A 26,760-nucleotide genomic window follows, 5' to 3' on the forward strand; every position below is an offset into this window, starting at 1 on the left:
CAGAGAGAGAAAATATGAAAAAAAAATAAATTATATATACATACATACTTTCATACACACATTAAGACGTTTACCCCATTACCCAAGAGAGTCACTCTGGTCCCCAAGAGAAGTGCCAATTTTCTTGTGGGCTAAGCACTTTTAGCTGAATACACACACTGCACAGCTGTAACACTATCTGCCCATGAAGGTATGAAACAGTACGTACTTTTCTTCTACAATACCTGTATTCTACAATACCTGTGACATTTTACATTGAAGGGCCTCACCAACATCAAGACTTACTCAGCAGCTGGTTCATTATCCAGAGATGAATGCATTTTACACATCTTCCTCAATGAAAGTGGAAAACCCCTTTAATTACTTTCACCCTAGAGACACTGAGTCCTGATTCCCATAGATCAAGTGCCAGACTGCAGAGCAGGGGGTGGCTCAACTTCTAAAGATGAAAAAAAAAAAAAAAAAAAAAAAAAATGTACTCCACTTTTTCAAGAGAAGTGGAATGTCCCTTTAATTCCTCTTTACTTCCAGTCATTAAGTCAGGACGTCTAACAATGTAACTGGTACCTTTATATCTAGCATCATGAAGTGACAGTTTTTGTAGTGTTTTACTGCAATGGACATCTAGCACAAGGAGACAATGGCTCAGCTTTGGAACAAACTCATCCACCCCTGCAATTTAGTGTTGCAAGACTACAGCTCGGTGTCATCAGGTAAATGGCTTACATGCAAAAGCAGAACAGTGCTTATTAGGGACTGGGTCATGCCCCGAATTGGGCTTGGCACGTATAGGATTCAAGTACAGGATAGGACACAGAATACATCAAAGGAACAGAACACCATTTCACATGCAGAGAAAAACAATTCACAAAAACGCATCAGTTCACAAAACACAACAGTTGGCATAATTCACAAAAACACATTACTTTAAACATACTAACTTGAGCACTCCTATGTGCAATGTGCATTAGTGCAAGCATAATATTGTTTGACCGGGGGGAGGAGTTGTTTGACCTCGGGGGGGGGGGGGGGGGGCACCCATGATATTGTTTGACCTAAGGTGGTTGGGGGGGGGGTGCGTGGAGAGAGTTCAAAAGGTTGACAGCAGAGGAGAAGAAGCTGTTCCTATATCTTGATTGAGGTCTTTGTGGAGATGGCCCGTTATATTCGTCCCGAAGGGAGTCGACTGAAGAAGTGGTGGACTGGGTGTGAGGGATTCTCAATGCTCTGGAGCGCAGCCTGGAGTAATAGAGGAGGTTCAGAGTGGGAAGTGGTTTCCCGATAATCCTCTCTGCTGATCTGATGACTAGGCATGATCAATGATATGCAAATACTTCCGAACTGATGCAAATTTATGCAAAATTGTATGTAAATATATGCAGCTTCAAAATGGACCAATCAATTTAAACCTGAGTTTAAACTGATTGGTCCATTTTCAAACGGCATATATTTGCATAAAAATGTGCATAAACTTTTGAGGATTTGCATTTCTTTGATCATCCCTATGATGACCCTCTGCAGTTTGTGTCGGTCGCTGGCGGAGGAGCTGGCAAACCAGACCAGGTTGAAAGAGCAGAGGACAGATTCAAATCGTGGTGGAGTAGAAGCTCGTCATAAGAAGTTGGACCATGCCGAACTTCTTCAGTTGGCGGAGGAAGAATAGCCTCTGCTGGGATTTTCTCAGTTTGGAGGTGGTGTTGGACTTCCATCTCAGATCATTGGAGATGGACGTTCCCAGAAGGCGGACACAGGGGACTCTTTCAACTTCCTTTCTGCCATCAATACGGATTGGAGGAGGGGTTGAGGCATGCTTCCTAAAATCAATGATGATCTCAACAGTTTTTGTGGTGTTTAGGACCATCCCGCTCTCCCTACACCAGTGGCAGATTCTCTCGACCTGTTGGCGGTATGCCTGCTTGTCGTTCTTGGTGATGAGGCTGACTATGGTGGTGTCAGGGACTATGATGGTGTCTCAGCGCCATGACTATAGAACATTGGTAATTATATCAAAATTCTACTATCCCCCTCTGTAACCTAATTCTCACATTAACCCTGCCCCATCTACACCTAACACCGACCTCTCCCCTAAGTATGTTTACAGGAGCGGTTCTTCCATGAAGCAACGTGAATCAAGTACTTCAGGACGGCAACAATTAGAGGGTGGCGAGAGGCTGCTCCCCTCCCTAAATGTCCCCCTCCTACCCATCTTCCCCTCCCTCGATACATCGCGCAGCTTCACTCACCTGCTCTCACCGCTGTATCCATGGCTACAGAGATGCCTTATGTGACCTGTTAAGTGCTGCTGGGTCACATGAGGTGCCGCTGTAGTAGTCACTGTCACTGTAAAGAAGCAAGACTTCATGAGTGGCTGGTGATCCCATCGCTAATCTACTGAGAGCAGGTGAGTAATATGGCACCGGTGCAGCAGATACCCGGCATCTTGGGGATCTGAGCCGGGTGCTTGCAATGCACAGCCTGATGTGTCTCCCCTCTCTGATCCAACTTTGCACCCACACAACGGGGGGGGGGGGGTATATGGGGGGGATTTAAGGCGCCCTCACAATGTATTGCTTCATGCAGCAAAAAGTCTAGAACCAGCCCTGTATGGCTAACACTAGCAGGCTAACAATTAAAAACTGGTCCGCAAGACAGCCGGGGGCCCCAGGTCTCTCACTAGCTAGGGCCCCCAAACCACCATGCGATACCCAGAGGGAAGTGTGGGCAAGCCCTGGATCTCTCACCTCCAGGGAACTCACCCCCACCACCTCTAAACTGAATGCTAACTGCAACAAACACAATTGCTAACTTCCAGCTAGAGCAATGTCCTGCATCTAGGTCCAGGGCTTGCCCACACTTCCCTCTGGGTATCGCATGGTGGTTTGGGGGCCCCAGTGAGTGAGAGAGACCTGGGGCCCCTGGGCTGTCATGTGGACCAGTGTTTGTGATTTTAAATTTCCTTTTTGCAGCTTCCAGGATGCGGTTGACAGGCGAGTGGTTAGGGAGGGGGCCGTGTGGGAGATGTGCCTACACGGGGCGTCCCTGTAAGCTATGCAATCCACGATTGCATCCAACCGAAGCCTCCCACCTGAATGCTAATCTATGTAATTCCTGCTAGGTATGGTACAGCAGGCAAAGGGTGTAGGACAGTACACCTGATTGGCTGACTGGCCAGATGGAGGCAGGACATTGCTCTAGCTGGAAGTTAGCAATTGTGTTTGTTGCAGATAACAATTAAAAAGCCAGAGTTTGTCTTAAGCTGTGGAGTCATTTATTTCAGAGGCTTTACTCTGGCTGTATAAGCCGGCAAAATCTACCCGAGCATCTGTAAAGCCGCTAAAAGCAGCGGCCGTAAAACTGCTTGAATCTCCCAGGCAGAGTTCGGCTACAGTAGCTTACTGCTGCCAAATTACACTCACCTTAAAGAGTAACTGTTAGCCCCAAAAATGAAATTTAAATCTCTATTGCAATGTTTTATTTACTTTTTAAGGGAGCCAAAAAGGCAATGCAGAAGTTAAAAATCAATCTAATTTTTTTTACTACGTAGCCTTTTCCCCAGGACGCAAAGCCGCATAACAGATACTGCAGAGCATGCCCATGTCTGCCCGACCCCCCTCTCCCCCCCAGGACCAGGTGCCGATATATTCTCACCCCAAACAGCTGACCGCTCTGACACGGAGAGAGAGCGGGAGCACTTCCAGCGCCGCCACCGCAGAGCAGCCGCCGCCGAGTCACATGTGAGAGAATCACGAGCAGGAGAGAGATGCACGGCGGCGGCTGCTCTGCGGTGGCGGCGCTGGAAGTGCTCCCGCTCTCTCTCCGTGTCAGAGCGGTCAGCTGTTTGGGGTGAGAATATATCGGCACCTGGTCCTGGGGGGGGAGAGTGGGGTCGGGCAGACATGGGCATGCTCTGCATGCTCAGCAGTATCTGTTATCCGGCTTTGTGTCCTGGGGAAAAGGCTACATAGTAAAAAAATTAGATTGATTTTTAACTTCTGCATTGCCTTTTTGGCTCCCTTAAAAAGTAAATCATTGCAATAGAGATTTAAATTTCATTTTTGGGGCTAACAGTTACTCTTTAAGGATTATTAGGAACACCATACTAATACGGTGTTTGACCCACTTTCGCCTTCAGAACTGCCTTAATTCTATGTGCCATTGATTCAACAAAGTGCTCAAAGCATTCTTTAGAAATGTTGGCCCATATTGATCGGAAAGCATCTTGCAGTTGGAGATTTGTGGGATGCACATCCAGGGCACAAAGCTCCCATTCCATTACATCCCAAAGATGCTCTATTTGGTTGAGATCTGGTAACTGTGGGGGCCAACTTAGTACAGTGAACTCATTGTCATGTTCAAGAAACCAATTTGAAATTATTCAAACTTTGTGATGGTGCATTATCCTGCTGGAAGTAGCCATCAGAGGATGGGTACATGGTGGTCATGAAGGTATGGACATGGTCAGAAACAATGCTCAGGTAGCCCATGGCATTTAAACAATGTCCAATTGGCACTAAGGGGCCTAAAGTGTGCCAAGAAACCATCCCCCATACCAGTACACCACCAGCCTGCAAAGTGGTAACAAAGCATGATGAATCAATGTTCTCATTCTGTTCATTCTGTCAGACCAGGCAACATTTTTCCAGTCTTCAACTGTCTAATTTTGGTGAGCTTGTGCAAATTGTAGCCTCTTTTTCCTATTTGTAGTGGAGATGAGTGGTACCCGGTGGGGTCTTCTGCTGTTGTAGCCCATCCGCCTCAAGGTTGTGAGTGTTGTGGCTTCACAAATGCTTTGCTGCATACCTCGGTTGTAACGAGTGGTTATTTCAGTCAATGTTGGTCTTCTATTAGCTTGAATCAGTCGGCCCATTCTCCTCTGACCTCTAGCATCAACAAGGCATTTTCACCCACAGGACTGCTGCATACTGGATTTTTTTCCCTTTTCACACCATTGTTTGTAAACCCTAAAAATGGTTGTGCGTGAAAATCCCAGTAACTGAGCAGATTGTGAAATACTCAGACCGGCGCTTCTTGCACCAACAACCATGCCACGCTCAAAATTGCTCAAATCACCTTTCTTTCCCATTCTGACATTCAGTTTGGAGTTCAGGAGATTGTCTTGACCAGGACCACACCCCTAAATGCATTGAAGCAACTGCCATGCGACTGATTGATTAGATAGTCCCAGCTGCTTACCGGTAGCCGTGTTTCGGCGAGTACTCCAGGACGGCTGCTGCTGAGACATTGCTGTCTCCTGTCACGCTGGAAACACCTGAAATAAATTCTAATGTTAATTAGATCTGAGCCCATAAATGGAGCCCCTCCTCCCTCTCATCCTCAGTTCTCACCGAGTACCCATTCATACGCAATATGAAACACGGCTACCGGTAAGCAGCTGGGACTTTCTCCCATCGTCCTCCAGGACGGCTGCTGCTGAGGCAAGCGAGAAATTTACCTTTTAGGGAGGGACAATGGCCTGTAGAACTTTCCGTCCAAAACTTTGGTCCTGGCTTGAAAGTAGTTCGACCCGATAGTGTCTGATGAATGTGGTATATGAAGACCTGGTTGCCGCTCTGCAAATTTGTTCTAGGCTTGCCCCTGACCTTTCTGCCCAAGAAGCTGCTAAAGACCTAGTAGAGAGTGTGCTGTCACTTTAGAAGGAGCTGCTATTTTAGAGCACTTGTAAGCTAAGGTGATTATCTCCTTCACCCATCTAGAAATGGTGCCTTTAGATGTCTGTAATCCTTTACTTGACCCTGCATAAGAAGCTAACAAATGACTCGACCTTCTCCACTCAGCCGTACGCTGGAGATATATAAGAATTGCTCTTCTAACGTCCAGTGTACTCCACTTTCTCTATCATTAGTTGGATTTGTGGAAAAAGAAGGCAAAACTATTTCCTGTGATCTATGAAAAGCTGTAGCTACCTTGGGTAAATAAGCCGGGTCTGGTTTGAACACTATCCTATCGGGATGCACAACCATGTATGGGTCTTTTATGGACAAGGATTAAATATCGCTGACTCTCATAGCCGAAGAGATCGATATTAAAAAGGCCACCTTCAGGGACAAAAATTTTAAAGGTACTTCTGACGAAGGTTCAAACCTCTCTGAGGTTAGGAAGTCAAGAACCAATGATCCAAGGTGGGACTAATTTTTCAGGCACTGGCTCAGTCCTGGCCACTGAGGTAAGGTAATTCTTTACAAAAGTATTCCTGGACAATGGTCTATTAAGAAAGACCGAGAGGGCGGATACCTGCACCCTTAGGGAGCTAACTGCTAACCCTAATTTTACCCCACTTTGTAAAAATTCTAATATAAATTTTAAGTAATTAGACCTGACTCCATTTTTCTCCTTCCAGCTTAAGAAGGCTTTCCAAATTTTACCGTATTTTTTTCTTGTTGACGGTTCCCTACATTTAACCAAAGTGGAAACTACTTTTGAAAACCCCCTTTTTCTTAAGATACTTTCCTCAGCATCCAAGCAGTGAGGTTTAAAAGTCGAGGGTTGGGGTGAAGCCGTCCCCCCTGCATCAAGAGATCTGTTCTGTTGCCCAGATACCATGGACCCCTGATGACAAGGTGTTGTAGATATGGGAACCAGGTCCTTCTGGGCCAGTACGGCCCTATAAGTATCACTGTGCAATCTGACATCTGTATCTTCCTGAGAACTCTGGGAATCAGTTTGAATGGGGGGGGGGGGGGCATAGAGAAGTCCAGCCGGCCATTCCACCACTAATGCATCCAATTGATCCTCCGGCATCGTAGGATGTAGGGAACCAAAATCCCTTACCTTTGCATTTTGTGGTGTCGCAAATAAATCCATTATCGGGCATCACCATTCCTGCACAATCTGCACGAAAATCTGCTGATTTAGCTGCCACTCTGCCTCTAATGACATACCCCTGCTGAGTGAGTCTGCCCATCTGTTCCTGATTCCCTGAATGTGAACTGCCATCAGTGAGATGAGATTTAACTCTGCCCAAGTCATTATTGTTAACGCGAGATCTCGCAGATTCCGGACTCTGGTTCCCCCTTGTTTCTTCAGGTAGGATACCGTAACTATGTTGTTTGAGTACACTAAGACCTCCTTTCCTGCTACATGAACCTGCAGATGTTGAAGTCCCAGTTTTACCGCCATCAATTCTCTGAAGTTTGATGAGGCCTCTATCATTTTTTTATCCCAAAGGCCGCTGACCTGGAAAGTTGAGTAATGGGCTCCCCACCCCCTTGAGCTGGCATCTGAGTAGACTTTTGCCGGGGATGTCTGGACCCACCTCCTCCCTTGTGACAAGTGACTTTGACAAGTCCACCACTTAAGGGATATCAGAACCTGCACTGGGCACTGAACAAGACTGTCCAACGACCTTTGGTTTCTGTCCCAAATTGAAAGAAACCAGGTTTGGATGTCCCTTGAGTGAGCCTGCGCCCACTCTACTGCTGGGAACGTTGAGGACATTTGTCCCAGCAGAGACATGACATTTTTTAGGGATACACTTTCCTCTCTCATAAAAATTTGAGCTTTCAATATTATCTTTTCCACCTTCTCCGCCGGTAAGTACACCATCTGAGTTGTGGTGTCCCATAGTAACCCCAAAAATACTATTCTTTGAGTTGGAACCAGCTGGGATTTTTCTTTGCTTATAATCCAACCTAGCTTTGTTAACCATTCCATGGAAAAAATTAGCTGCTTTTTTAAAAACTTCCTCGGACTCCGCTAGAAACAGGAAGTCGTCCAGATAAGGTAGAACCCTTACATTGTGAAGATGTAGAAAAGCTATTACCTCTGCTAAGACCTTCGTGAAAATTCTCGGCGCAGACGTAATTCCAAACGGGAGGGCTCGATATTGATAATGGACATATCGACTCTCCAATCTGAATCGCAAATCTAAGGAACCTCTGATAATTTGGATGTATTGGCACGTGAAGATACGCATCTTCTAAATCCAATAGTCGCAAGAAAAGTTTCCGGAAACATCGAGTTTTTTTACAGAGGTAACGCTTTCCATCCGGAACTTTTTCTCCACAATGTAAGGGTTCAGGGGTTTTAGGTTTAAGATCATTCGGAATTTCCCTGACGGCTTGCGTATCAGGAAGACCTTTGAATAGAACCCCTGAAATTGTTCCTGTAGTGGAACCCTGATGATCACATTCTTTCCTAGTAATGATATTACAGAATCCCTTAGGGCTTGTGCCCACTGAGGGTCTCTCGGAATACCCGTCACTAATCTGCTGGAAGGAGGGACAGAATTTAACTCGATTTGGTAACCGAACTGAATCAAATTCAACACATAAGGACTTTTGGTTATCTCCCTCCAAGCTGGAAGAAAGACTCAACCTCCCCCCTACAGATTTCTGATAGTCATTTTGCTGGCTTTGTGGATGGTCCCTGGGGCCGGTTAAACAGAAAGGATCCCCGACCCCTGCCTGCGTTATATGTCCATCTTTTGGACTGAAAAGTACCCCTGGCCGATGATTCTCCCTTTGGAGGGTTCCTTTTACTCACAAAAGGTTTTTTTAAGGATCTACTTTCTTTTGTCTGGAAATTTTTTACCTTTGTCAGAAGACCTTTCCAAGACTGCATCAAGGTCTTTCCCAAATAATAACTCTCCCTGGAACTCCATGGAACATAAATGATGTTTAGAAGCTGAATCTCCCTCCCAGGCGTTTAACCAAACTGCCCGCCTGGAGGAATTGACTAAGGCCGCTGCTTTGGCAGATGATCTTAAACTTTCTGATGCAGAATCTGCCAGAAAAGCCACCGACTTAGAAATCACCGGTAAAGATTCAAGAATCTTTTCGTGGGGGGTGCCTGCAATTAAATGATTCTGCAAACCTTCCACCCATCTAACCAGATTCCTGGCCAAACAAATGGATGCAATGGCCGGTTTGAAAGAAAGAGACACTGCATCCCACGCTCTCTTGAGCAAGGCCTCTGCCTTTCTACCCATGGGATCCTTAAGGGAGCCCGCATCTTCAAACGATCGATCTGAATTTTTTAAAAACTGAGCCAACGCAGCATCTAATTCCACAAGGTAAAGTCTGGGAACTCAAAGATGTATGACCTGATAGATCTATAGCAGATTGGCCAGAGTGTGGGTCTGCCTGTTGATCTATTGTGGTGGAGGCTGAGCTCTGAATCTGATCCAAATGCAGTAAAAGTATTGCTAATCTCATCTTTTACAGTCTGCATCAACTCTAGTAAGGCCACAGTAGCCTGAGAACTTCCTCCCTTGGAAGTAGTAGATTGTTTAGACTGTAAGTGACATTCTTTACATATGTCCCTAGCTGCCCCCTCCTGAAGCCTAGCATTGCAGGCCCTGCATCTTATTTTCAGCTTTGCTGTGGCTTTCTGTGGGGAAAACAAACAGAAACCATTTATCACTCTAATGCTGCCTTTACATGTTATAAAAAACAATCCAGCATCAACCTCCTTTCCACATACCCGCGGGCTTGTGCCAGCCTGTTGTAAAGTAGCTGCCGGGGTATCCTGTGCTGCTGTGTTGGAGGACTGCATCTGCTCCATGTTGCAGCTTGAGCGGCGTTCCTCGTGCGCCTAAGCGTGGCTTCTATAGCCACACTTCCTGGTTTCGGACGCCGCCCTCCGGTCCTGCACCAGAAACGGAAATGACGTCACACGCCCCGACGTCTCCCCGCGAGATCAGTACTCGGCTATTTTTCCTCCGGCTGTGCACTTCACCGCACACTCCTAAGGCGGTTATGTCGGCTTCTCGCCTGAGAGTGTTAGGAAACCAGGAGACCAGGTAAAAAAAAAGCCGAGCTACTTACCGGTAGTGTTTCGGCGAAGCCTCCAGGACAGCTCACCTGAGATTACTATTGAGCCCCTCCCCTGTGGAAACAATGCACCAATCAATTAAATCTGACCACCCCTCTGCTTACTTAGCTCTGTTCACCCCTCCTTCCATCAGTTCTTAGAAGAGTACATAGCTCACCCGTAACATATATATATACGTACAAACAGGTTTATCACTTATATCACTTTTTTTTTTTTTTTAAATAGGGCTGGGAACTAAGGCAGCTGTCCTGGAGGCTTCGCCGAAACACTACTACCGGTAAGTAGCTCGGCTTTTCTCCCTTCATCCTCCAGGACAGCTCACCTGAGACCAGCGAGAACTCTTTGTACCTTAGGGTGGGATGACTGCCTGGAGCACCTTGCGTCCAAATGCTTGATCCTGGTTTGAAAGTTGCTCCACCCGGTAATGCTTGACAAACGTAGAATGTCCCGACCAGGTTGCTGCTCTGCATATTTGGTCTAGTGTGGCCCCCGACCTTTCCGCCCAAGAGGCTGCCAGTGATCTTGTTGAGTGCGCCCTGATGTCTGACGGTGCAGTGGTGTCTCTCTCTTTGTAAGCTAACTGAATTATCTCCCTAATCCATCTGGATATTGAATTCTTTGAGGCTTGTAAACCTTTCCTGCTACCCGCAAACAGCACAAATAAATGACTCGATCTCCTCCACTGTTGTGTTCTTTTCAAATAAGTTAGAATTGCCTGTCTCACATCTAGTCTTGCCAGTCTGACTTCTCTGTCATTTTTGGGATTTGTAGAAAAAGAAGGCAATACTATCTCTTGACTTCTGTGAAAATGTGTGGCCACCTTTGGTAGATATGTAGGATCTGGACGAAAGACTATACGATCTGAATGAATGATCATGTAAGGGTCTTTTATTGATAGAGCTTGGATATCTCCTACCCTCCTTGCTGTGGTTATGGCCACCAGGAAGGCTACCTTTAGCGTCAACATCTTTATGGAAATGGTTTCTGACGGAAACAATTCATCCGCCATCAAATAATCTAGCACTAGTGACAGGTCCCAGGGAGGTATCATTTTGGTTGGAAGAGGCTGCGACCTGGCCACAGCTTTCAGGAAATTTTTTATATGCAACTCAGTGGATAAGCGCCTGTTTAAAAAAATGGATAAGGCTGAAATTTGGACTCTGAGGGTGCTTACCGCTAGCCCCATGTCCACTCCGTCTTGCAAGAATTCCAAGACAAATTTTAAGTCATTTGTCCTAATATTGTTTTTCTCCTTCCAAGAACAAAAAACTCGCCAAACCTTGGCGTAAATTTTCCGTGTGTTGTCCTTCCTGCATCTAAGCAACGTATTGACAACCCTGTCTGAAAATCCTAACCGTCTTAAGCTCTCCCTTTCAGGATCCATGCTGTGAGATTGAAGAACCCCGGATCTGGATGTACCTGGTCGCTCTGGAGCAGTAAATCCGCTCTGTTCCCCAAATGCCATGGTCCCTTTACTTTTAGGGACTGCAGAAAAGGGAACCAGGCCCTTCTCGGCCACCATGGCGCTATGAAAATCACTTCCGCTTGTGAATCTCTCAACTTGCCTAGTGCTCTGGGAATCAAATTGAAGGGGGGAAAAGCATACAAGAGCCCCCTTGGCCAAACAATCGCTAATGCATCCAACCGGGTCGTTGAAGAGGAAGGATGAAGGGAACAGAAATCCCCTACCTTCGCGTTGTGAGGTGTAGCAAATAGATCTAGAATAGGCCTCCCCCATTCCTTGGTGACACTGTCGAAAACCTCCTGATTTAACTGCCATTCGGATTCCCTTATGACTGAGCGGCTGAGTGCGTCCGCCCATCTGTTCTGGGTACCCTGGATGTGGGTGGCCGTGAGTGACTGCAGATTTGCTTCTGCCCAGTCCAAAATTTGAATTGTTAGAGACATCAGAGATTGAACTCTGGTCCCTCCCTGTCTCCTGACATAGGAGACCGTGACCATGTTGTCGGAGTATAGGCTTACCTCCCTGTCCTGAATGTGTGGCGCCAGGGACTGTAGCGCTACCTTGACCGCCAGAAGTTCCCTGAAATTTGAGGAGCTTTCTCTGACTTGGGGGGACCACTGTCCCTGAACCTGATGGTCCAGACAGTGCGCTCCCCAGCCCCAAGAGCTTGCGTCCGTGTAAAGCTTTACCGGATCTTTCTGCCTCCAAGGACGACCACTGGCTAATCGTTCTGGATTCAGCCACCAGTCTAATGTCAGGAGGACTTCCTGCGGAGGTACTACCAGCCTGTCTAATGACTCCTTCCTCCTGTCCCATACCTGAAGAAACCATGCCTGTAAATGCCTTGTGTGTGCTTGTGCCCATTCCACTGCTGGGATAACTGCTGTCATCTGCCCCAGTAATGACATAGTCTGCCTCAGGGATACCATTGGTTCTGCCCTGTAAGCAGACACAGCCGCTATGAGTTTGGACACCTTCAGCTGCGGGAGTATAATTTTCCCCTGAACCGTGTCCCATGTCAGGCCCAGGAATAGAGTGGACTGGGCTGGCTGCATGCAAGACTTTTCGCTGCTGATCAACCACCCTAGTCCCTCGAGGGTTTGTATGCAGATTTGTAGATTTTCCCTCAGGAGCTGTTCGGAGGATGCCAAGACTAGGAAATCGTCCAAGTATGGCAGAACCCTCACATTCTGGAGATGTAGATGTGCCACTGCCTCTGCGACTACTTTCGTAAATATCCTCGGGGCCGAGGATATTCCGAAGGGTAGGGCACGATATTGATAATGGCATATCGCATCCCCCATGACTACCGCAAATCTCAAGAATCTCTGGAAGTGCGGATGGATCGGGATGTGGAGGTAAGCATCCTCCAGATCCAAGGTGGCCATAAAAGCTCCTGGCCAAATTAAATTGCGAATTGAGGCTATACTTTCCATACGAAATTTTTTCTCCAGAATGTAAGGGTTCAAAGGCTTTAGATTGAGGATCATCCTGAATTTCCCGGACGGCTTTTGAACTAAAAACACTCGGGAATAGAACCCCCTGGACTGCTCTCGTTCCGGTACTCTCTGAATTACCCTCTGTTGTAATAACTTTGTCACAGAGGAATTTATGGCTTCTGCTTTCTGTGGATCTCTTGGAGTTCCTGTAATAACAAAATTTCCCGGGGGTGGGGTATGGAACTCTATTCTGTATCCGTTTTTTATCAAATCTAAAATAAATTCGTTGCTTGTTACTTTCTGCCAAGCGTGAAAAAAATAAAGAAGCCTTCCCCCCACCTGTAAATCTGTGTCATTTACTAGTTTTGGTTGCGGGCGGTTGAGGTTTGTTAAATAGGAAACCTGACTTACCCCTGCCCGAGCTATAAGTCCATCTACCGGATCTCTGTCTTTGTTGCTGTCTTCCCTGATCCTGCCTGGGAAAAGTACGTCTTCCCTGGAAGGGTTTAGTAGCCTTTTTCCTTTTGTCTGGGAATTTCTTAGCTCTGTCTGAGGATCTTTCTAAGATAACCTCCAGATCTTTGCCAAACAGCAAGTCTCCTTGAAATTCCATTGCGCATAATTGATGCTTGGAAGAGACATCGCCCTCCCAAGCATTCAACCATATTGCCCGCCTGGAGGAATTAATTAACGCAGCTGTTTTGGCGGAGGCCCGTAATGATTCCGTTGCCCCGTCTGCCAAAAAGGCCACTGTCCTTTCCATAACAGGTAGGGATTCCAGCATCTTTTCATGAGCTGTGCCGGCTACTAGATGCGCTCTTAACCCCCGCATCCATTTCTCTAAGTTGCGGGTTAGGCATATGGCTGCGATTGCTGGCTTAAACCCAAAAGAAGCTGATTGCCATGCTCTTTTTAGTAATATTTCCGCCTTGCGGTCCATGGGATTTTTCAGGGTGCCTGCATCCTCAAAGGAAAGGTCTGCCGACCTAGAATGTTGAGACAAAGGTGCGTCAATCTTTGGGCACTTAGACCAGGGTTCCTGATCATCCTGAGAGAAAGGAAATCTTCTCTTGAATGATCTCGGGATAAACAATCTTTTTTCAGGCTGCTTCCACTGAGAAGATATCACCCCTTTGATGGACCTATGTACTGGAAATGTCCTGCTACTTGTGTCCTCTAACCCCCTATATATATATCATCCTGAATTGAGGCCGTGGGAGTTGCATCTTGGATGTGTTCCGACTCGTACACTGCTTTCAGAAGCTCTGGGGTGTCTTCTACATTAAATAAATATCTAGGGGTCTTGGCCCTGGGAATGTCCTCTCCTGAATCCCTAGCCTCCCCCTCCGCTAATGATTCCTCTGACATATCCTCATAGGACTCATGTGGGGAATCGGGCTCTATCGGGCCTGTCAAAGGAGGTAAGGGTCGCACCGGCTGACTCTGGGGTATAAGTGTTTGGGATCCCTGAGGCTGTTCCTCCCCCCTGTCTCTGTTGTGGGCTTGTGCGGGAATGGCCTGGGATGCTGACTGCCCTGATTGTGGAGGTACTAGCGGCTGAAGCACTGCCTGCAGCTGAGGTTGTGTTGGAAAGGCTGCCCGAAAGGCCGCGAATGTACATGTTAACTCTTTTTTCATGGATTTCATCAAGTCTATCATCATTACATTGGTATCTGTGCTAGACTCCCCCTTATGTCTACATCTGTCGCATGAGGATCTATTGTAATTAGGTGGTAAGATGTCGCCACACTTTGTACACTTGTTGGATTTCTGTGACGCCTTTTGGCTCTTCTGTAAAACAGAGATAACCAGAGAGACCAAAAAACATAATGTCATTACTATTCTCCTGAGTCATTCACAAGCAGGGATAGAAGACAAAATTCTCTTTTAAAATACCTGAGCCTGTACTGGATCATGGTCTGAGGCCGGTATCTTGCTGCTGCTCGCGGTGGAGGCTTCAGCTGATTCCATCTCCACGCCGCACTGACAGCGTGTCGGCGTCCCTCATGCGCGCTCTCGGCTTATACCAGCCGCTTCCGGCATCCAGCACCGCCCCCCCGAGGTCAGGGAAGACCTTCCTGCCATCAGCCAAAGAAAAACGCCCGTATGGGCGGAGCTGAACGCGACCCTCCCCGATGATGTAGAGGGTCACGTGCCCGCACGAGCTGTAACGCCGATGGGGCGGCCTAGAGGAGGAACGCAACCAACCCACCGCAACGGGCGGCCGTGTCGATCGGAAGCCACACAGTTTTCCAACATAACACGCGGCTCCCATCCGCTCTGCCAACGCAAGCATGAGCTGCAACCTCCAGGGGACTCCAACGCGACTCCTTGTCGGTGCATACACACTACAGGTGCCCCTCAGGCTCCCCTATAGCGCTTCCTGTCCACGGGTGAGTGGAAACAATAATGAACTGATGGAAGGAGGGGTGAACAGAGCTAAGTAAGCAGAGGGGTGGTCAGATTTAATTGATTGGTGCATTGTTTCCACAGGGGAGGGGCTCAATAGTAATCTCAGGTGAGCTGTCCTGGAGGATGAAGGGAGAAAAAACCCATTTCCGTCTCCCACCAGGCCGAAACATCAGTTACCAGCCCCAGCCACCATAAGGCAATAAACCCTAGCTAAGACATGGGTGCCCCAGGAAAAAACCCCATATTAGCCAAAATAATAAACTGCTAACTAGTCAGGCGTCCAGCATGAATGGGAAACAACAAAAAAACTGAGGATGAGAGGGAGGAGGGGCTCCATTTATGGGCTCAGATCTAATTAACATTAGAATTTATTTCAGGTGTTTCCAGCGTGACAGGAGACAGCAATGTCTCAGCAGCAGCCGTCCTGGAGGACGATGGGAGAAAATTGCATTAATGAGAAACTGAATAGGTGTTTCTAATAATCCTTTAGGTGAGTGTACATGGCATAGCTGCTACTTGCATTGCAGCCTATGGTGACACCAAAATTACCAGGCATGGCATGCGCCAATTTTACCTGTTCTGGTTTAGGAGATCCTGGCTACAGTTTACTAAATCATAACATAGAGAGGTCTTAAGACAGAAAAGCACCCAGGCACAACTTAATCTTGTAATTTCCTGCCCCGCTCCACCCAGCTACATTTTCCTGCCACCCAGCTGGAAAAATATTCTGGGGAGAACACTGATGTATATCCCTCTCACTCCAGGTGTCCTTTAAGAAATAAATCACGATTAAACTCATCACAATTTCTTCAACTATGTTGGAAAAACTGAAGATCTGTAATAATTACCAGAATTTTGTTTTATAGTTTCCCTATAAAGCAAGGCTAGGCTGTGGATGTGGTGTAGAAGTCAGAATGAGAAGCGGGAAATTTGGTGTGTCTGCTAGGAAACTTAGGCATCGTAATAAACCTCAATGCTAATTGCGGCTACAGCGATGCCCAAATTTTCCACTGGAGGTGACCAATACGACCAAAGCCCCCGAGGGACCAAAAGCAGTGTAGGTAGCGTCGGCAAGTTACCTGGCGCAAGTGTTAGCCGTATGTGTGGGAGGAGGGGTGGTAGTGTTGGTAGTAGGTAGGCGTAGGTTGGTGTTAGAAGGTAGGTGGGAGGGTTTTCGTGAGGGGATGCTTAGGTAAATGATAATAGAATATTGGTAAAGCTACTAATATTCTACTATCTGAATTATCCAGCACCCATTAGAATATCGGCAGTAATGCCAATATTTTTTTCGTGACTTCACCCTGCGCCCAAATTGTTGTGGTGCTCTTTTTTTCGTAAATGCAAGGGGACATATCTAAACTATTATAGAGTTTTCCTACTTGGCAGGGCACAGTGGCAGTCAGGATCTACAACAGCCACTAAGAATAGCTAGTGCCTGGCTTTAAACTGCCCACTGGAAGCAGTGAGGGACAGCCTCCATGCAATACTGCACCCAATGTTAACCTACAGCAATAGACAGAAAATATTAATTTTATATTTATCTTAATTTTAGATCTGTTCTCATTTCTACTAAACAGAACTACAAACGATACACCTGAAAAAGGAAATTCAAAGATACAACAACAAAATAAATTAAGAAAGATGTCAAGGTTACCACTTTGATGACATAGGCAGCATCTTCTCCAGTTGGTCTATCAGAAGCAGGAGAGGCTAAAAAGGAAAAAAAAAATTATACATTTACCAAAAATTATATCTTCTATTTGATTATTAAGACAAGTTGTTCATAATAATTTCTGGAATACCAAAGAGAGTTCAGGGTCCTAGCTATAAAATCATTAAAGATGCAAAATACAATTTTGTATTGAATACAAAATACTGTCTGTACACTGACTACTTTACATTGTATCAAACAGGTTATGGTTAGGCATACATAGGGGGGTGGTTAGTGTGGGAATAGGAAATGAGAACAGTCATAAGACAGTAGTAGTATCTTAACATGCGGTGGTTTTAAAGGGACACTTAAGTCAAACAAAAAAAATGAGTTTTACTCACCTGGGGCTTCCAATAGCCCCCTGCAGCTGTCCGGTGCCCTCGCCGTCTCCCTCCGATCCTCCTGGCCCCGTCGGCAGCCACTTCCTGTTTCAGTGAAAGGAGCCGACAGGCTGGGGACGCGAGTGATTCTTCGCGCTCCTGGCCACAATAGCGCCATCTATGCTGCTATAGCATATATCATATACCATATAGCAGCATAGAGGGTGATAATGTGTCTGGGAACGCAAAGAATCACTCGCGTCCCCAGCCTGTCAGCTCCTGTCACCGAAACAGGAAGTGGCTGCCGGCGGGGCCAGGAGGATAAGCGGGAGATGGCGAGGGCACCGGACAGCTGCAGGGGGCTATTGGAAGCCCTAGGTAAGTACCGTATTTTTCGCCGTATAAGACGCACTTTTTCTTCCCCAAAATGTTGGGGGAAAAGTGGGTGCGTCTTATGCGGCGAAGGTACGAATTTCGGGATGCAGAGGTGCGCAGGGAAGCACTATATACATTACCTGCTCCTGCCGCCGCGCTCCTGGCTCCAATCCTGGCTCCCCGATCCTCTTCTTCCATCTACCACTGCCGGCTGCTGCCCCCGCCGAACATCGCTGGCCGGTCTTAATTAGCCGCAGGGATACGCTATCAGCACACCACGTGCCGGGGTCACGCATGCCGCCGAACGCTGGCCGGTCCTAATTAGCCGCGCAGGGATACACTATCAGCACACCACGTGCGCCGGGGTCACGCATACGCACGTGTGACCCGGCGCACGGTGATAGCGTATCCCTGCGCGGATAAATAGGACCGGCCAGCGTTGTTCGGCGGCATGCGTGACCCCTGCACGGGGTGTGCTAATAGCGTATCCATGCGGCTAAGACCGGCCAGCGATGTTCGGCGGGGGCAGCAGCGGGCAGCGGTAGATGGAAGAAAAGGATCGGGGAGCCAGGAGCGCGGCGGCAGGAGCAGGTAATGTATGTGTACTCACACTGCCTGCACAGGGGGACACCGGCACTGGAGGACACACGGACAACGGGGCCACAGGCACAGGGGACACTGCCACAACCGGGGGACACTGCCACAACAGGGGGACACTGCCACAACAGGGGGACACGGCAGGCAGAACAGGGGGACACGGCAGGCAGAACAGGGGGACACGGCAGGCAGAACAGGGGGACACGGCAGGCAGAACAGGGGGACACGGCAGGCAGAACAGGGGGACACGGCAGGCACAGGGGGACACAGCACAGGGGGACACAGCAGGCACAGGGGGACACTGCACATAACACTGTCCCCTTATGTGGTGTAATAGTATGTAATGTAACTGGAAAGGGGGGGTAAAAAGTCCTTAAGACACCCCTGCATCATAGACACACCTAGGTTTAGTTTTTTCTTTTTTTCCTGATTTTTGCCCTCTAAATCTGGGTGCGTCGTATATGCCGGAGCGTCTTATACGGCGAAAAATACGGTAAAACTCATTTTTTTTTGTTTGACTTAAGTGTCCCTTTAAATGTACGCACCCCAATCACCCTTCAGAAGCTACAGTATAGGTACTTTACACCAGTCATCTTTTAAAGGGAAGGTTCAGGAAGGGTGGGTAAAAAATCAAAATCAATTTCCACTTACCTGGGGCTTCCTCCAGCCCGTGGCAGGCAGGAGGTGCCCTCGCCGCCGCTCCGCAGGCTCCCGGTGGTCTCCGGTGGCGCGCCCGACCTGGCCAGGCCGGCTGCCAGGTCGGGCTCTTCTGCGCTCCAAGTCCTGGTACTTTTGCGTCCCACGCCGGCGCTCTGACGTCATCGGACGTCCTCCGGGCTCTACTGCGCATGCGCAGTAGTTCTGCGCATGCGCAATAGAGCCCGGAGGACGTCCGATGACGTCAGAGCGCCGGCGTGGGACGCAGAAATACCAGGACTTGGAGCGCAGAAGAGCCCGACCTGGCAGCCGGCCTGGCCAGGTCGGGCGCGCCACCGGAGACCACCGGGAGCCTGCGGAGTGGCGGCGAGGGCACCTCCTGCCTGCCACGGGCTGGAGGAAGCCCCAGGTAAGTGGAAATTGATTTTGATTTTTTACCCACCCTCCCTGAACCTTCCCTTTAAGCCCTGGGGCCATATGCAATTCACTTTTTCACTCGAGTTTTCTCCTAGGTGAAATTTTTAAACTTGTCAATAAAATCCCTTTTGAGCCGCCAGAAAGCAAGAAAATACTCAAAATAATTTTAATATTACTTTTTCACCTACTTTTTGGTACTTTTAAAGTGCTGGAAAACTATTTTAAATTGAAGATGAAAAATTATCTCCTAGGAGAAAACTCAGGTGAAAAAGTAAATTGCATCTGGCCCCTGGTATTAAAAAGGAACTTTAACCAAGGATATATTTTAATTAGTAGTTGATACCTTTTCTCAAATAAATCAGGTAGCTCTGTATGGCTGATATTTGTGGTAAAACCCCTCCCACAGTGTGATCTCATGACCAAAGTCCTGACAGTTTGCTGTCTGTGAACCTTGTTGCATTGTGGGAAATAACAGCTTTTTCCAACTGTCAGCAAGCAACATCTCCCTCTGTGCATAGAACTCACCGAACATTCCATACAGATGACCTGGCAGAACTAAAGTCGTCACCACCAGTGATACATTTCAGAATGTAAATCAGGGAGAGGAAAGATTTTACAATGGGCAAACACTGACTAAATCTATAAATGAATATTGTAAACATAAAGCAATTTTATTCATCATGTTATTTTCATTACAGTTCCTCTTTAAATCCAATAAATAAACATGAATAATTTCTATTAGCCCAAAGCTCAACACAAATATATTGTCAGACATTTGTGAAATACCTACCTAAGTAAATTAAGCCAAATCCTCCTTGACCAAGCTTTCTCCCCAGCTTCCAACTTTTCTTGTTTGTATCAGTCAGGATCAAACCTTCCGGTAAAACAACAGGTAGCTTTCTTCTAGGCGGCATTTTTGCTGAAAGTAAAAAACAAATGAAATGTGTGATTTGAGGATAGAAGGAATAACAGCCAGGCGCACTGAGAATTTCACTTAGGGCTCAAACCCACTAGAGCGATTTTGTGACAGTTTAGGGAGCGATTCAAAAAGCTAGCGATTTCCCTAAACGCTCAGCTAATGTTAATGGATGGGCCAAATTCCACTACCAAAATCGCAAACGCAGGATTTTTAGCGTTTGGAGTTTCTGCAATGTAAGTTACATGAGCGATTTTGCTAGCGTTTTTACATTACTGCACACTGTAAAAATATAAAACATTGAAAGGACCAATCAGAATTAAAACCGCTAATCGCTACACAATCGCTGGCAAAAAGCTGACACTTTAAAAACGCTACCAAAATCACCCGCAATCGCTCATGTAATCGATTACAAACCGCTCATTAAAACACTAGCTATTGCAATTAGTGATAGCATTTGGTAGTGGATTCCAGGCCTTAAGGTGTTGCATTTCTTTTGAAATAAAGATCAAATGTCAGCTGTAGAGTAAAACAAAAATTCCAATTGCCTATTCTGGTCAGTTACTCCACTTTTGCTTTAGTCTTCTTAGCATACTTACTGACCAGTCTCATTTTTATAATCAGTGAAGATTCCTAAAGGCTGAAACCCACTAGCAGCGTTTTTGCCAGCATTTTGACAACTTATCGCTGTAAAACCTCGATTTTTCACAATCGCCACCAATGATTTTACCAAGATTCCAATTCAAGTGAATGAAAGCGTGTTTTCAAAATGCAAGATGCTGGCAAAAAAAACAACCCTGCTAGTGGGTTTGGGCCCTATGGCTGGCTCACACAGCAAGGACTTTTTCTAAGCACTTGTGATATGAAAAGCTCTTGCTAATGTAATGCTATGGGTGTGATCCCACTTGATGCGATTTTACAAAAATCCCCCATAGCATTGCATTAGCAAGAGCTTTTCAAATAACTAGTACTAAAAAGCTCTCACTGTGTGAGCTAATAACTTCACTGATCGCTTAAAAAAACAAAAAAAAAAACCTTAACTTAGAGGCCAAGTTTTGCTCCACATTAGCCATCATTTCTAGGAGCTAAATCAAAATTCTGCAGAGGGCTATTCAGATTCAAGACCTGTGAGTTAATTAGGCGGGAGCACGCATCAGAATCGTGAGCGTTTTATCGCATGCGGTAAAGCATGCAGCCCCACACTGGCCATTGATTTTACGGGCCCGCTGGGGAATAACGTTCACATTCTTTCGTGTCTTGCATTTGTGGTTTGGAATGATTTAAAATCGGACAGCATTGTGCTTTTTCTTGCTCAAGACACACATTCTTGTTTAAAATGTATTTTGCCACAATACGAAAAAAATTGCAAAATGATTGTGAAAATTGCAAGGCGAAAACCTGATCGCAAATGCGAATGCCAATCGAACACAGAGCAGCACAAGCATGGTACCAGCCTTAAAGTGAACCTGAACTGAAAATTAAAAGTAAACATAAACATGTCAAACTTACCTCCTGTGTGGTCTACTCATCAATCTCTTCCTCCTCTCCTGCATCCTGTTTGTCCACTGAGATCAATGAAATTCTCTGTCCTCCATTTTAAAAATGGCCATTACCCCATAACAGCTTCCTGCTCAGCACATTGTTAAACTGTAATATCGCCCACTTGAGCCATAGGGAAACAGACATTACCTTGCACATTCAGTTGTAATTGACAGCTGCTGATATATAACTGACGGCAACTGATATATTTCAGTTCTGACAAAATCTTGTCAGAACGAGAAGGGATCATTGGGTGGCCACTAATGATCCAATCTTTCATCCAATCTTACCAAATCTATGTAGTATAAAGGTAAATTAAGTGAATATATTGAATGAATCATTTACAGTCCCTTATATTACATAGAAATGGTATGATTGGATGAGAAAGGTTGGATCATTAGTGGCCACCATGAGAAGAAAATGGTGAGCTTCTGAGAGGAACTGACGGTGAGGTTAGTATGTAATATTCATTTGCTGCTACGTCGTGTTAGTTTTAAATAATTTTACTCAGTTCAGGTTCTCTTTAATCAGCTGCTTGATTCATTAATCAACTGCCGGAAATTCATTTACAGTTATTGAATTTGATTAGCCTCTTCCAAATTCCAGATTTATCCCCTGCAAATTCTGTTTCTTGTTTAACCTAAAGGTGCCCATTAACAATACATTTCTCTAGACACTCGATCATTTGGTCCCACTAATGGATGGAAAACTTCTATCCAATTAGATCAGATTAATGGAAAAGTTTCGTTATTTGGATCAATTCCATCAATCTGATAAAACTCGATAGCAGCTATCCTTCCATTAGTGGGCCCGAACAATCATTTCCACACAATATTATTACAGAATCGCACAATCGATTGTCTGGAAATTTGTATGGTTAATAGCTTCCTTAAGGGTGCATACACACATCCAACTTTAATTGACCAATTTTACCACTTCCACGCTGTATCAGGGTCTAAATTCAATGAACAGATTGTGTAAGAAAGTAACATACGGAGGTAAATTGGATGTGTGTATGCACCCTTAGGTTGCTGCTTAGTTATACTGTATTTCCTGGTAATCACCAGTTTATTATATCTTATGTTTCCATGACATTTAAGATTACATGAATTTGCATAGAACATGAGATAAACGTGTATGTACAATCCCAATCCTACTTATAATTAGGCTAGTCTTTTTTTTCTTACTGTAAAGCAGTGTTCACACTTCTCCATGCAAATTCTACACGCAATTCTCTGAATAAATTAATCTGCATTTTGCAATACTTGAAGTACCATATTTTTCGGACTATAAGACGCTCCTGACCATAAGACGCACCTAAGTTTAGAGGACAAAACCAGGGGAAAAATATATACAGGATCTTCTCAAAAAATTAGCATATTGTGATAAAGTTCATTATTTTCTGTAATATACTGATAAACATTAGACTTTCATATATTTTAGATTCAAATACACACAACTGAAGTAGTTCAAGCCTTTTATTGTTTTAATATTGATGATTTTGGCATACAGCTCATGAAAACCCAAATTTCCTATCTCAAAAAATTAGCATATTTCATCTGACCAATAAAAGAAAAGTGTTTTTAAAACAAGTCAGCCTTCAAATAATTATGTTCAGTTATGCACTCAATACTTGGTCGGGAATCCTTTTGCAGAAATGACTGCTTCAATGCGGCGTGGCATGGAGACAATCAGCCCGTGGCACTGCTCAGGTGTTATGGAGGCCCAGGATGCTTCGATAGTGGCCTTAAGCTCATCCAGAGTGTTGGGTCTTGCGTCTCTCAACTTTCTCTTCACAATATCCCACAGATTCTCTATGGGGTTCAGGTCAGGAGAGTTGGCAGGCCAATTGAGCACAGTATTACCATGGTCAGTAAACCATTTACCAGTGGTTTTGGCACTGTGAGCAGGTGCCAGGTCGTGCTGAAAAATGAAATCTTCATCTCCATAAAGCTTTTCAGCAGATGGAAGCATGAACTCACTTTTGAACCAGAAACAGCGGCAGAAGCGCCTGACCTGGGCTACAGAGAAGCAGCACTGGACTGTTGCTCAGTGGTCCAAAGTACTTTTTTTGGATGAAAGCAACTTTTACATGTCATTCGGAAATCAAGGTGCCAGAGTCTGGAGGAAGACTGGGGAGAGGGAAATGCCAAAATGCCTGAAGCCCAGTGTCAAGTACCCACAGTCAGTGATGGTCTGGGGTGCCATGTCAGCTGCTGGTGTTGGTCCACTGTGTTTTATCAAGGGCAGGGTCAATGCAGCTAGCCATCAGGATATTTTGGAGCACTTCATGCTTCTATCTGCTAAAAAAGCTTTATGGAGATGAAGATTTCATTTTTTTAGCACGACCTGGCACCTGCTCACAGTGCCAAAACCACTGGTAAATGGTTTACTGACCATGGTATTACTGTGCTCAATTGGCCTGCCAACTCTCCTGACCTGAACCCCATAGAGAATCTGTGGGATATTGTGAAGAGAAAGTTGAGAGACGCAAGACCCAACACGCTGGATGAGCTTAAGGCCACTATCGAAGCATCCTGGGCCTCCATAACACCTGAGCAGTGCCACAGGCTGATTGCCTCCATGCCACGCCGCATTGAAGCAGTCATTTCTGCAAAAGGATTCCTGACCAAGTATTGAGTGCATAACTGAACATAATTATTTGAAGGTTGACTTGTTTTAAAAACACTTCTTTTATTGGTCGGATGAAATATGCTAATTTTTTGAGATAGAAGATTTGTGTTTTCATGAGCTATATGCCAAAATCATCAATATTAAAACAATAAAAGGCTTTAACTACTTCAGTTGTGTGTATTTGAATCTAAAATATATGAAAGTCTCATGTTTATCAGTACATTACAGAAAATAATAAACTATCACAATATGCTAATTTTTTTAGAAGATCCTGTAGTAAACCACCTGGTGAATTGATGGTGAAGAGGCATCTTGTGGATTATGCCCCCTTTGTACCTAGTGTCTCCCTGTGTCCTCTGTCCCACGTGTCTTTTCCTGTGTCCCCATGTGTCAGCCTGTGTCCTCTTCTATGCCCCTTTGTGTTCTCCTGTGTCCTCTGCATAGGCACAGTACAGGGAGTACCCAACATTGCGATGTGTTGGAGGTTCATATTGCCAGGCATTCACAAGTCAGGAACTCCCTGCATCTGCACTATAAGACGCAGTAACTTTTAAAAGGGGAGTCTTGTAGTCCAAAAAATACAGTATTTTCCTTTCATTTGTCATCTGTGATTTTTGAGTGTTTATGAAAATCTTCAGATAGTGATTTTGTTGTGCACAGCAATGAAGTTAATTTACATGAAATTGTATCTAGTTAACTTCAAAATTGCATGGCGTTTTTCTGTGCTTCCATTAACTTGTATTAAAGCATACCTGAAGTGACATGTGACATGATGAGATAGACATGTGTATGTGCAGTGCCTAGCACACAAATAACTATGCTGGGTTCCTTTTTTTCCCCTCTCAGTCTGAAAGAGTTAAATATCAGGTATGTAAGTGGCTGACTCAGTCCTGACTCAGACAGGAAGTGACTACAGTGTGACCCTCACTGATAACAAATTCCCCTTTTATCTTTTTTTATCAGTGAGGGTCACACTGTAGTCACATCCTGTTTGAGTCAGGACTGAGTCAGCCACTTACATACCTGATATTTTAACTCTTTCAGGCAGAGAAAGAAAAAGGAACACAGCATAGTTATTTGTGTGCTAGGCACTGTACATACACAAGTCTATCTCATCATGACACTTCGGGTATCCTTTAAAGAGAACCCGAGGTGTGTTTAAAGAATGTTATCTGCATACAGAGGCTGGATCTGCCTATACAGCCCAGCCTCTGTTGCTATCCCAAACCCCACTAAGGTCCCCCTGCACTCTGCAATCCCTCATAAATCACAGCCGTGCTGTGAGGCTGTGTTTACATCTGTAGTGTCAGTCTCAGCTGCTCCCCCGCCTCCTGCATAGCTCCAGTCCCTGCCCCTGTCCCTTCCCTCCAATCAGCAGGGAGGGAAGGGTTGTAGGCGGGGACCGGAGTTCTGCAGGAGGCGGGGAGAGCAGCAGACTGACACTATAGAGATAAACACAGCCAGCTCTGACAAGCTGTTTGTCAGCAGCATGGCTGTGATTTATGAGGGATTGCAGAGTGCAGGGGGACTTTAGGGCGGTTTGGGATAGCAACAGAGGCTGGGCTGTATAGGCAGATCCATCCTCTGTATGCAGATAATATTCTTGAAAACCCACCTCGGGTTCTCTTTAAATGTAAGTCCTACACAAAAATTCATTAGATGAGTGACGAACGCAAAAACGCAAATTTGCAAAACACACATGAATTCTTACAAGTGTAAATGGATCCTAAGGGCTAAGTGTCCACAGCTCCAAAAAAGTTACATATAAATGTTGATGTAGTACCATACATTGTGACCGGATCCTCATATTTTTTAGCTCCATTGTGTGCCGCATGTGCAAAACAATGGTTTCAGAGAGAACTATGCCTAAGCACTGTAAGCCAAAGCCATAGTACAGCCTGGTATTGCTGTCCAATCATGTTCTTTTACAGAAAATCCATCAGAATGACTAATAGCCTGTAAAACTGCAAACAGATCTTTTCATGTGTCCACAGGCTAAAGCTAGCCACATACTATACAATCTGATTCTACAATCTATATACAATCCTCCCACATTGTTGTTGCCTATCTAAGCCATATATCTAAACCAAATCTAATCTGTTGGTCACAGTATCAGATTGACCAGGGGTGGGCAAAACTTTATAACTCGTGGGCAACAAGGGGTTCTTAAAGGACAACTGTAATGAGAGTTATATGGAGGCTGCCATATTTATTGACTTAAAAAAAAAAAAAAAAAAAAAAAAAAAAACAGTTCCCTGGCATCCTTGCTGATCTGTTTGGCTGCAGCAGTAAATACTACTAGGAACAAGCATGCAGCTAATCTTGTCAGATCTGACAATGTCAGGAAACACCTGATCTGCTGCATGCTTGTTTAGGGTCTATGGCTAAAAGTATTAGGGCCCGTTTCCACTACTGCGGAAATCGGGCCAAATCCGCAGAGTTTACCCGCAAGCAAATCGCACGGGGAAACTGCTATAAGGAATAAT

General features: G+C 45.6%; 1 protein-coding gene across 2 annotated transcripts in view; it reads right to left on the reverse strand.

Moving 5' to 3' along the window:
- The window catches only part of VRK2 (VRK serine/threonine kinase 2), a 159,172-nt gene that overhangs the window by 127,174 nt on the left and 5,238 nt on the right, over positions 1-26,760 (reverse strand). For both annotated transcript variants that reach the window (XM_068232418.1, XM_068232417.1), the window contains exons 2-3: positions 19,976-20,104; positions 16,763-16,818 (exon numbers count right to left, since the gene is read on the reverse strand). In XM_068232418.1, coding sequence (XP_068088519.1) covers positions 16,763-16,818; positions 19,976-20,099 — 180 coding nt within the window. In that variant the 5' untranslated portion in view covers positions 20,100-20,104. The remainder of the gene's footprint in view (positions 1-16,762; positions 16,819-19,975; positions 20,105-26,760) is intronic.

The sequence above is a fragment of the Hyperolius riggenbachi genome, chromosome 4 (genome assembly GCF_040937935.1).
Source record: "Hyperolius riggenbachi isolate aHypRig1 chromosome 4, aHypRig1.pri, whole genome shotgun sequence".
Classification (NCBI taxonomy): Eukaryota; Metazoa; Chordata; class Amphibia; order Anura; family Hyperoliidae; genus Hyperolius; species Hyperolius riggenbachi.